This window comes from Argopecten irradians, chromosome 11, assembly GCF_041381155.1.
Source record: "Argopecten irradians isolate NY chromosome 11, Ai_NY, whole genome shotgun sequence".
Classification (NCBI taxonomy): Eukaryota; Metazoa; Mollusca; class Bivalvia; order Pectinida; family Pectinidae; genus Argopecten; species Argopecten irradians.
The window spans coordinates 42,563,726-42,576,008 of NC_091144.1; the positions used below are offsets into that span (position 1 = coordinate 42,563,726).

General features: G+C 37.3%; 1 protein-coding gene across 3 annotated transcripts in view; it reads left to right on the forward strand.

Annotated features, from left to right (window-relative positions):
• LOC138335609 (uncharacterized) overlaps positions 1 to 9,689 on the forward strand; it is a 55,688-nt gene extending 45,999 nt beyond the window's left edge. For 2 of the 3 annotated variants that reach the window (XM_069284778.1, XM_069284780.1), the window contains 3 exons: positions 7,106 to 7,190; positions 7,532 to 7,635; positions 8,552 to 9,689. In XM_069284778.1, coding sequence (XP_069140879.1) covers positions 7,106 to 7,190; positions 7,532 to 7,635; positions 8,552 to 9,675 — 1,313 coding nt within the window. In that variant the 3' untranslated portion in view covers positions 9,676 to 9,689. The remainder of the gene's footprint in view (positions 1 to 7,105; positions 7,191 to 7,531; positions 7,636 to 8,551) is intronic. The other variant, XM_069284779.1, reaches the window with a different exon arrangement.
• The last annotated feature ends 2,594 nt before the right edge of the window (positions 9,690 to 12,283 follow it).

Sequence of the window (12,283 nt, forward strand, 5' to 3'; positions counted from 1 at the left end):
TCTGAATACATAAAAACGTTAATTTTTAACGAAAAACATCGCATTTGTTTTTCATTTGAGAAAATTTTCTTTAAAATAATAAAATAAAGACATATGAATAACATCTTTTTCTTGCTTGCAATCTAAGCTTTTCAGTGATATATGTCATTTCAACACTGCAATATCTCATATTTACTTTCCGAGCGGTTTATTCACGAATAACGCTGGCAAATTTAACGGCATTTTCGGCACTTTTTACTTTTTAACGGACGTTTTTTTGACGGAAACTTACAGCGCACTTATTCATTCTAGCAAACCAACTTGTGAAATTTATATGAACATAAAATAGAGAAATCACTGATTCCGTTGATATAAATATTTCGTTTCTACGAGGAATATAAAGGTTAATGTGACGCCTTCGAACTTGGTAGATGACGTTATCAAAGTCATATCGGTACAAATGTACCGATGCGAACGGGAAGGTGTTAATACTTGAGTGGGGATTATTTGTAGCCCACCATCATCAGAATGTACAGAAGGGAACTTTGTCAAATATCATATGAAGTTTCCCCTAGGGCCCTAGGTGCATGTAGTACATTTTGGGACTGATTGGTCAACAAGATGGCCGCCAGGCAGCCATCTTGGGTTTGGATTCTTAAATTTTGTTATTGCTATTTCTCCGAAAGTACTGATGGGATCATTTTCAAATTCCATATGTAGGTTCCCCTAAGGCCCGTGTTGTGCATATTGGGATTTGGGATCGATTGGTAAACAAGATGGCCACCGGGCAGCCTTCTTGGATTTTGATGCTTAAATATTGTTATTGCTATTTATCAGAAAATACTGAACGAATCATTCTCAAATTTCATAGGTAGATTCCCCTAGGACCCTAGTTATGAATATTGCATTTTGGAACCGATCGGTCAACAAGATGGCCGCCTGGCAGCCATCTTGGATTTTGGTAGTTGAAGCTTGAAAGGTAGAGAAAAGATCGATCTGTCAATTGTCAGACATAGATCAATCTTTGGTGGGCGCCTCTTGTTTAATGAGAGACCTGATATATTTAAAGGGAAAACTAAGTGAGGTTTATTCTGTTACATAACCACAAAGTAAAATATGGCTTCATGTATTGTTCTACATTTCTTATGAAACATATAAATATAAAATATTGAAAAAAATTACCGGCGCCCAGGTGGGTTTGGCCAGGTTACATTAGATTTGTTGTAGATGTTCGTCATGATGGGGAATTAGCAGGGCACAATAAACACGTAGTATAGGTTAGGATTGTTTATTTGAAAGTGAGATATTAAACATGATAATCCGAATAATAAAACAGCATAGTCACAAATATACACAGTGGAATTCGTGGGAGAAGTCACCATGGAGATTTAGTCATTCTACTGATTAATATGTATCTGTGAACTTATAAACTGTTAGTAAAGGTGGATCCAAATATGTGACGGCGACTGACAAAATGGGCCCAGATGCGGCGATTATGACCTCAGAATAAATGACGTTATAAAGTTACGCACATTTTTTGCCAACGTCGCCACATTTATTTGCGGAAACTCTCAATAAACTACAGTTCATTAACCCCGCATTTTATGTATAAATTTAACTACCTGTACAGTATCAATACATAATATGAAGGGTAGACTGGTAAGTATCAGGTGATCAGTATATACTTACATGTATATACTATATCAGTAAGTACTTCCTAACAAATATAAATAAATGAATAAATATAGCTGCAAACAGCACATTATGAAAAATATTGAGATTGTTTTTCTCTTCGTTAGTGGAGATAACAATTAATATATTCATGTCAAATCAATCAAAGATAAGAGTGAAACAAATCCTGATTTATCTCAATCAGTAGTTAATGCAGTTATTCGACTGAAATTCCAATATGCCACATGTCAGGGGATCCAGACAAAAATATTTATAAATAAATTTAATACAGTTTAACATTTTTTAATCTTATCTAGCAATATTGTTTCTCCACGGATATTCTGGAAATTTTACAGGCTTTGCTCTTTCACAAGTTGATAATATTTTGCAATATGTCGTAACATATCTAAAATAAGATATCGAAAATCAAAGTTGTAAAAGTCACTGAAATTATACCGAATACATTGATATATATGTAGCAAACATATCACATGTGCGGAAACTTAAAATGCAAACAACGGGATGTTGTTTTAAAGACAAAAATAAATACAAGAAAATTGTGTTAGAAGTATTCCTTCTGAATTTTAAGAGGACAAGGAAGCAGATTTCATCAGCCGAGAATTGAACTCTGTAGATGAACCACAGGTGTTTGGCTTTATACATATTGTTTCCTCTTTACATGTATATATATACGTAATTCTAGAAGAGAGAGATAGAAAAAAATATCTATACAACCAAACACCTGTGGATGATCTTTAATTTTGTATGAAGTTAAGTTTCTGATCAGTGCAAATGATGTCTGTTTTCTTGTAGGACTTTGCGACGATGATAACAATAGTGGACGTCGGTATAGTTCAGTACTTATGCTTTGGTCACATCCCTTTCCGATTAGGCTAATTTTAGCCATTTTTGCCTGGTCTCCGAACGGACACCAGACATGGCCGGCCGGTGGACGGGACTCTCAGACAGCATCGGGGACATGCCCCAAGAGTTTTAATTCAAAGTTAGATTATCTCCGGTGTCCCGTAGAATTTCATAATCAGCCATATATCCTTCACATATCTTTAAAGCATCGTCCGTTATCCGGCCGGGAATCGAGCGGCAATCACATCGCTTGACATTTAGCCGGGCCTGGGGTACAAGTGTCCTAAGACCTTCGTTGTCTGTAATCTACAAAGGCGATATTCGTACAATGTCAAGTGAATAGGCCGATTATCGCCCGGACATCATATGATAATCGGCCAATTCAGCATTAGATATGTTAGGTCGATATTCACTGCCTCACCGGCCCCCCAAAATCCTCTTTGGAAACAGATGCCATACGATTACTGCACGGCCTCCTTTTAATGTAAATTATGTCGGACAAATTTTTGACCGGTGTTGTCCAATGTCGGAAAATGGCAACCAGCGGTGTACTCCCAATTACCCCCTATCTCCGAGTACTGACCGATCATTGTGACCAAAGCATTAATTTTGATGACATTATACAGTATACATGGTGCAGGGAGTGGTCAAGGGACGAAAATGATTTATATACTTTGTACAGTTTTGTGAGGATCCCGCACACCAACCTCACCCGGTCTTGTTAAATCATCAATTACTTGTTACCAATGTAATCAACCTACATGACCAGTGTCTAGACATGTACACAATACTTGTTACCAATGTAATCAACCTACATGACCAGTGCCTAGACATGTACACATTACTTGTTACCAATGTAATCAACCTACATGACCAGTGTCTAGACATGTACACATTACTTGTTACCAATGTAATCAACCTACATGACCAGTGTCTAGACATGTACACAATACTTGTTACCAATGTAATCAACCTACATGACCAGTGTCTAGACATGTACACATTACTTGTTACCAATGTAATCAACCTACATGACCAGTGTCTAGACATGTACACATTACTTGTTACCAATGTAATCAACCTACATGACCAGTGTCTAGACATGTACACATTACTTGTTACCAATGTAATCAACCTACATGACCAGTGTCTAGACATGTACACAATTCTTGTTACCAATGTAATCAACCTACATGACCAGTGTCTAGACATGTACACAATACTTGTTACCAATGTAATCAACCTACATGACCAGTGTCTAGACATGTACACATTACTTGTTACCAATGTAATCAACCTACATGACCAGTGTCTAGACATGTACACAATACTTGTTACCAATGTAATCAACCTACATGACCAGTGTCTAGACATGTACACAATACTTGTTACCAATGTAATCAACCTACATGACCAGTGTCTAGACATGTACACATTACTTGTTACCAATGTAATCAACCTACATGACCAGTGTCTAGACATGTACACATTACTTGTTACCAATGTAATCAACCTACATGACCAGTGTCTAGACATGTACACATTACTTGTTACCAATGTAATCAACCTACATGACCAGTGTCTAGACATGTACACTGTACACGTGGTTACCGAGGGTGATCGCAAAGAGATCGGAGGTTTCGGGCTCGATGCACTAGTACTTTGACGTGACCTGAATACGATGTTCTATGCATTAGTCTTTTTTATTTGATCATTTCTACATTCAATTGAGTTTTGACGGTTTTGTTTACATCATCTATTCAGACTTCGTCAAATCTTAGCACATGAACGCATACGCACGCATGTGCATGTAGCTAAAAGCTGTTCATGCATAAATGTAATATTATTTGACTTCTTCGGTATATATCTCATCGGTCACTCCATTAATGCTATTCATTTACAAACATTCTAGTTAAAAGAATCTTGAAGCATATACATGTACACTTTAATCAGTTGCATAGATCTTTGACTTTTTAAATACAACATATAAATCAATATCATTGCATGAAATTTTCCTCGTGAAGTTGTTCTTTTGGCGGTTGCTGTGGAACCATGAGTATAAAAAAACAAATTATCATATTTGATGTATTAATGGTATCATTGGGGAACCATGAATATCTCTACCCACGAAAACATTTTAGAATTCCAAACCATGAAACTAAATTACACGCGAATATTTTATGTTACACATAAATGTAGCATGCAGTGTTTCACCCTGTCACATCGTAGAATTAGATTGTTACATGTACGTGTCACAGATGATTTTGTATTTTGATAGAACGGACAATGATGTAGTTTCATGTAACACTGATCGAACTTTTTTTTTTAAATAAATTACAGGTGTTAAAGAACAGTCCGAAGCATAGTCATATGCATGTGTATGTTTTATGTAACGTCATTGGCAGCCTTGTGACATGACGTCAATGTTCATAACGTGATGATTTGACGTCGCTAATTTTGTCATTAATGAATCTACATGTTGTCTCATTCAAAGTCGCATATCTTTTAAATGCTTTATCCTACGGCTTTAATATTTTGTGTACGTGATCTACACAGCATAAAGTAAATAAAAATGTGAAAAAATGAAAATGTGATTTTTCCTCATCTGGGCCCATTTTGTCAGTAGCCGTCACATATAAGTCTGACCTCTTGATTCTAGCTCTATAAGTCTGACCTCTTGATTCCAGCTCTATAAGTCTGACCTCTTAATTCTAGCTCTATAAGTCTGACCTCTTGATTCTAGCTCTATAAGTCTGACCTCTTGATTCCAGCTCTATAAGTCTGACCTCTTGATTCCAGCTCTATAAGTCTGACCTCTTGATTCTAGCTCTATAAGTCTGACCTCTTTATTCCAGCTCTATAAGTCTGACCTCTTGATTCTAGCTCTATAAGTCTGACCTCTTGATTCTAGCTCTATAAGTCTGACCTCTTGATTCTAGCTCTATAAGTCTGATCTCTTGATTCCAGCTCTATAAGTCTGACCTCTTTGTTCTAGCTCTATAAGTCTGACCTCTTCATTATAGCTCTATAAGTCTGACCTCTTGATTCTAGCTCTATAAGTCTGACCTCTTGATTCCAGCTCTATAAGTCTGACCTCTTGATTCTAGCTCTATAAGACTGACCTCTTGATTCCAGCTCTATAAGTCTGACATCTTCATTCTAGCTCTATAAGTCTGACCTCTTGATTCCAGCTCTATAAGTCTGATCTCTTTATTCCAGCTCTATAAGTCTGACCTCTTGATTCCAGTTCTATAAGTCTGACCTCTTGATTCCAACTCTATAAGTCTGACCTCTTGATTCCAGCTCTATAAGTCTGACCTCTTGATTTTAGTTCTATAAGTCTGACCTCTTGATTCTAGCTCTATAAATCTGACCTCTTGATTCTAGCTCTATAAGTCTGACCTCTTGATTCCAGCTCTAACAGTCTGACCTCTTGATTCCAGTTCATTAAGTCTGACCTCTTGATTCTAGCTCTATAAATCTGACCTCTTGATTCTAGCTCTATAAGTCTGACCTCTTGATTCCAGCTCTAACAGTCTGACCTCTTGATTCCAGTTCATTAAGTCTGACCTCTTGATTCTAGCTCTATAAATCTGACCTCTTGATTCTAGCTCTATAAGTCTGACCTCTTGATTCCAGCTTTAACAGTCTGACCTCTTGATTCCAGTTCATTAAGTCTGACCTCTTGATTCTAGCTCTATAAGTCTGACCTCTTGATTCTAGCTCTATAAGTCTGACCTCTTGATTCCAGCTCTATAAGTCTGACCTCTTGATTCTAGCTCTATAAGTCTGGCCTCTTGATTCCAGCTCTAACAGTCTGACCTCTTGATTCCAGCTCTATAAGTCTGACCTCTTGATTCTAGCTCTATAAGTCTGACCTCTTGATTTTGGCTCTACCTGTATTTCCAATAGGCTAAAAACAACTTCTTCTTAATAAACAAGAGGCATTGGAACCTGATATTTGGCCTGTGACATGCTCAGGTATGAAGGGCAACCATTTTTGTGCAAATGAATGACCTTGGCCGTCATTCAATGTCACAGGGGTCCAATTGGCTAAAATCTTTAAACGACTTCTTGTGAATATTAACTAAGAGGCCTATAGACCTGATATTGAGCCTGTGACTAGCTGGGATGAAGGGCTACCAAGTTTGTTTAAACGATTGACCTTAACCTTCATTTAAGTTCACAGCTGTCAAATATAGCAGAAAGTTATAACTACTGGAGAATTTATAGTATGCAATCCTTTAATTGTTAGTTAAAGAAACATTTTCAGTCTATTGGATTCCTTTTCTATTGATGCTAAGTTGCTTTTTCCTACTGTATACTTTGACTGCTGTATTGTGTCAAAAGTCAGGTGAACGTTAAGGCCGATGGGCCTCTTGTTTCCTACTGTATACTTTGACTGTGCTGTATTGTGTCAAAAGTCAGGTGACCGTTAAGGCCCATGGGCCTCTTGTCTTCATTGATATTATTGTTTTAGATGAATAGATTAAAGGAAAAATTAACATATATTAAAGGAAAGTACTTGGACATTACAAGTGGCAATTTGTGATCATGACTACTATACAGTTATATAATCCTTGTGTTGTAGTGCGCCTGTTTGCCTGGGACGATTGGGTTAGCCACACAAACAAAACTCAAAAGCTCACTTTAACTCGCCTGATGTCTCAAAACTTGTATGTATGTTACATGATAATATTAAGCTATTTTCTAAATGTATGAGGACGAATGTCAATGTTTTATAATTTAATTGTCCATTCATTTTTCAATCCTGCCACTTTTGTCAGAAAACGAAGATACAGCTGTAGGTGGGTTATCAAAGCTTTATAATCTCTCTCAAATAGCTTACTGAAGATTCTTTTTTATTTAATTCCTGGGCACAGAAACTTAATACAATGTTGATTGATGTTTTAGAATTGTGAAATGATTCCAAAAAAAATATGTCTATAAAGTTTGTGACTGGCTTCACACAGCATTTAACCTGGCACAATTAAACTATTCAGAGTAAATGGTTCAGTTTTTGTTTTAGTGACATGAGACACGTGGACAATGTTGAGAAAATGACAGTATCATTACAAAATTTGCAGCGACGGGTTGGACGGCACACAGACAAACAAACGTGTAAGTAATGTTTGTGTTAAAACCTTCGTATTGTGTCTACACTCTCCACTGGAGACACACAGACAGACATGTAATTACTGTTTGTATTAAAACCTTCGTATTGTGTCTACACTCTCCACTGGAGACACACAGACAGACAAACATGTAAGTACTGTTTGTTTTAAAACCTTCGTATTGTGTCTACACTCTCCACTGGAGACACACAGACAGATAAACATGTAAGTACTGTTTGTATTAAAACCATCGTATTGTGTCTACATTCTCCACTGGAGACACACAGACAGACAAACATGTAAGTACTGTTTGTATTAAAACCTTCGTATTGTGTCTACACTCTCCACTGGAGACACACAGACAGACATGTAATTACTGTTTGTATTAAAACCTTCGTATTGTGTCTACACTCTCCACTGGAGACACACAGACAGACATGTAATTACTGTTTGTATTAAAACCTTCGTATTGTGTCTACACTCTCCACTGGAACACACAGACAGACATGTAATTACTGTTTGTATTAAAACCTTCGTATTGTGTCTACACTCTCCACTGGAGACACACAGACAGACATGTAATTACTGTTTGTATTAAAACCTTCGTATTGTGTCTACACTCTCCACTGGAGACACACAGACAGACAGACATGTAATTACTGTTTGTATTAAAACCTTCGTATTGTGTCTACACTCTCCACTGGAGACACACAGACAGACATGTAATTACTGTTTGTATTAAAACCTTCGTATTGTGTCTACACTCTCCACTGGAGACACACAGACAGACATGTAATTACTGTTTGTATTAAAACATTCGTATTGTGTCTACACTCTCCACTAGAGACACATTTAGACTCCTATGATTCTGTAACAGTTTATTATAAAATTACTATGATCCTATTTATTTTCTGCTCTTTCAGTAAAACAATTCCAGCTATCATCCCAGGATGCATTACTGTTACCATTGAAGATGTTGTCAGAGAAGATGTGCACACCTGCTGGAGGTTCTAATAATCCAGAGGAACCACCCATTCAAGAGTCTGCAATAAGGTCACATGATATTAAAAATTTCAGGACCTGTAGGCTGAAACACCTAACACAGCCAAAATATTTTAGTCAACTTCTAAACAAGGAAATCTGGCGTGACGAAGGTACAACAAAAGAGAAAGACAATGATGAAAATAATGAAAATTGCATCAAAATTACTGACACGACAGTAAGTTGTACTGGTGACAACACATCAGACAGTCACGCAGGAGACACAACAGTAAATTGTACTGGTGACAACACATCAGACAGTCACGCAGGAGACATGACAGTAAGTTGTACTGGTGACAACACATCAGACAGTCACGCAGGAGACACGACAGTAAGTTTTACTGGTGACAACACATCAGACAGTCACGCAGGAGACACAACAGTAAATTGTACTGGTGACAACACATCAGACAGTCACGCAGGAGACACGACAGTAAGTTTTACTGGTGACAACACATCAGACAGTCACGCAGGAGACACAACAGTAAATTGTACTGGTGACAACACATCAGACAGTCACGCAGGAGACACGACAGTAAGTTGTACTGGTGACAACACATCAGACAGTCACGCAGGAGACACGACAGTAAGTTGTACTGGTGACAACACATCAGACAGTCACGCAGGAGACACGACAGTAAGTTTTACTGGTGACAACACATCAGACAGTCACACAATAGGAGAACAGTGTGATATTTTAGAGAAAATACAAGTAACGGACAAAGAAATCTATGACACACTTACAGACAGATTGGTAGAGATATTGAATGATCGACGGCTCCAGAAAGATTTTGGGAGGAAGTGTCTCCAGACAAGTAAATCTAGCTACCGATGGTTAGTGAAGAAATGTGCTGTTCTCATAGAAACCTCCGACACGGACCTCAACAGGCACATCAATCAAATCCAGAATGCTTTACTTAAATTCTGCCAACAAAAATCTGCAAGAAAACCTTATTTCAAGGAAGAATTTGTTGATTTTTTATTTGATTTCATATTAAACATTTAAGCAATTCCTTAAAACATGTGGTTATTTTTTTTCATTTTTCTTGGAATTCCTCGATTTCCTTTTTTAGAAACTGTTATAAAAAGACTTTGCTGTTTGAGAATTGTTGCTCAAGAGGCCCATGGGACTCAACGGTGACTATTGACACAATACAATACAGTGTACAGTCAAAGTATACAGTAGGAAACAAGAGGCCCATGGGACTCAACGGTCATCTGACTATTGACACAATACAGCACAGTCAAAGTATAGAGTAGGGTAAAACAACTTTGCATCAATAGAAAAGAATCAAATAGACTGAAAATGTTCACCCTTTAGGAGAAATATATATAAAGTTTGTTCAAGTATGCGCTCTATAGTTTCGAAAGCAAAATAAGACAGCCAAAAATGGCCAAAATTGACCAAATTTCCACATTTTCATAATTTATGGATATTTTGATTGATTACCATGACAACTGAAGCTGCAAAAAATAGAAAACAATCAATACAATTAAATTAGGGATGTACTAAATATGTCAAATCCAACAATTTGAATACTAAAAAGGACCAAAAAGGGCCCAAACCATACTTAGTACATCTCATGCCAGAATACCGATTTCTGATTGGCTACACATGTGGAAACTATTTCCAATAGTGCCCGCTGCCACGGACACTATGGAAGTGGTGCGACGTTGGGCATGACTATTGTGACGTCACTATTAAATGACATCATCTCAACGTTGTGCTGAACCAACTCATCAAAGATGGCGGGCAGGCAGGGTGTATGAGGATAGAACAAATATTGCGTTCTGGAGAAGACGCTTCGCTTGTTCTACATTGATCTACTTTCAAACTTCATGAAACTGAATCTCTGCAATAATTGATACCGGTATGTTGTATTATCGTGGTGAATGAAGATACCATAACGTTGCGAGATGTTCTTTGAAGTGTTTGCATTATGATGATAGATATAAAAATGTGAGGGTGATGTACTAAACCTATTATTGTCTGTTTGAGGGGACAGTATAGCCTCATAGTATTGTTTCATGATGGGATAGTGCCATCAGTAGACGATACTATACAATACAATAATATTTATTAAATTAGCTCTTCAGAGCTATTATTTCGGCAAACAAGTGACTATATAGTACATACAATCAACAACATTTAAGAGCAAATTGTATAAAGTTATGACAAGGAAGTTATATATCTTATATATCTATAAATAGTCTAAGAGAGCTTTGAAGCATCCCCGGTCCAGCCTTGTGTTTCAGCAGGTTCGAGTACCCAAAATGGTAAATCTCTAGACACGATCAAAAATTATTGAATTCATGTAAGGAACATTTTTGTAGTTTATTTAAGTCACATATCTGTCAAAAATATCCATTTCCGTGTTTTAAAATGTAATTACGGTGTTTTGGGGTTGTCCCACGACATCGTTTCCCGGATATTTATGTTTAAATAGAGATAACAAGCAACAGGAATATCACTCATGGAACATGTCACAGTTACTATTTAGCACCTTAATTTTTGTTCAGGAAAATTATTGTCAGTTTAGATTGTAAACTGAAAATTCTGCAGCATATATATCAAACGTGTAACATTCAGGGTAGCGTAGCGTCACGTTGTATACTTGTCGCATTGCATTGCAGACGTCACAAAAATCACAAAAAATTAAAATGCATCTTATTGAGATTCCCTGTTTTATTCAATTCAAAAAACTACCAATAAACAACCAGCATGTAACGTCTTCTAAACAAAACTCTGAAAAAAACATTAACCAATTTACATGAAAACTGCAAACTGGGTTAACGTTCCTGCTAGCAGGGATTGGGATACTTGGCTTGAGTTTGGTCGGTGTGCACTCTTTAAGATAACGTTCTCCGAAGGTTTCGTTGTCCAAGTCAGATCCCAGATAAACAGGAGGAGTCTGTACATTGTGGAGGTCACACTTGAAAACGGAAGGAGTCTGTATATTGTTAGGGTCATATTTGAACACGGGTGGAGTCTGGACATTGTGGAGGTCACATTTGACAACGGGAGGAATCTATATATTTTAGGGTCACATTTGAAAACGGGGGGAGTATGGATATTGTTAGGGTCACATTTGAAAACGGGAAGAGTCTGTATATTGCGAGGGTCATATTTGAAAACGGGTAGAGTCTGTATATTGTGGAGGTCACACTTTGAAACGGAAGGAGACTGTATATTGTTAGGGTCATATTTGAACACGGGTGGAGTCTGGACATTGTGAAGGTCACATTTTAGGGTCTCATTTGAAAACGGGGGGAGTATGGATATTGTTAGGGTCACATTTGAAAACGGGAAGAGTCTGTATATTGTTAGGGTCACATTTGAAAACGGGTAGAGTCTGTATATTGTAGAGGTCACACTTGAAAACGGAAGGATTTTGTATATTGCGAGGGTCATATTTGAAAACGGGTAGAGTCTGTATATTGTGGAGGTCACACTTTGAAACGGGAGAAGTCTGTATGTTGTTAGGGTCACATTTGAAAACGGGAGGTGTTTGGATATTGTGGATACCACATTTGAAAATGATTGCAGTCTGTATATTGTTAGGGCCACATTTGAAAACGGGAGGAGTCTGTATATTGTGGAGGTCACACATGAG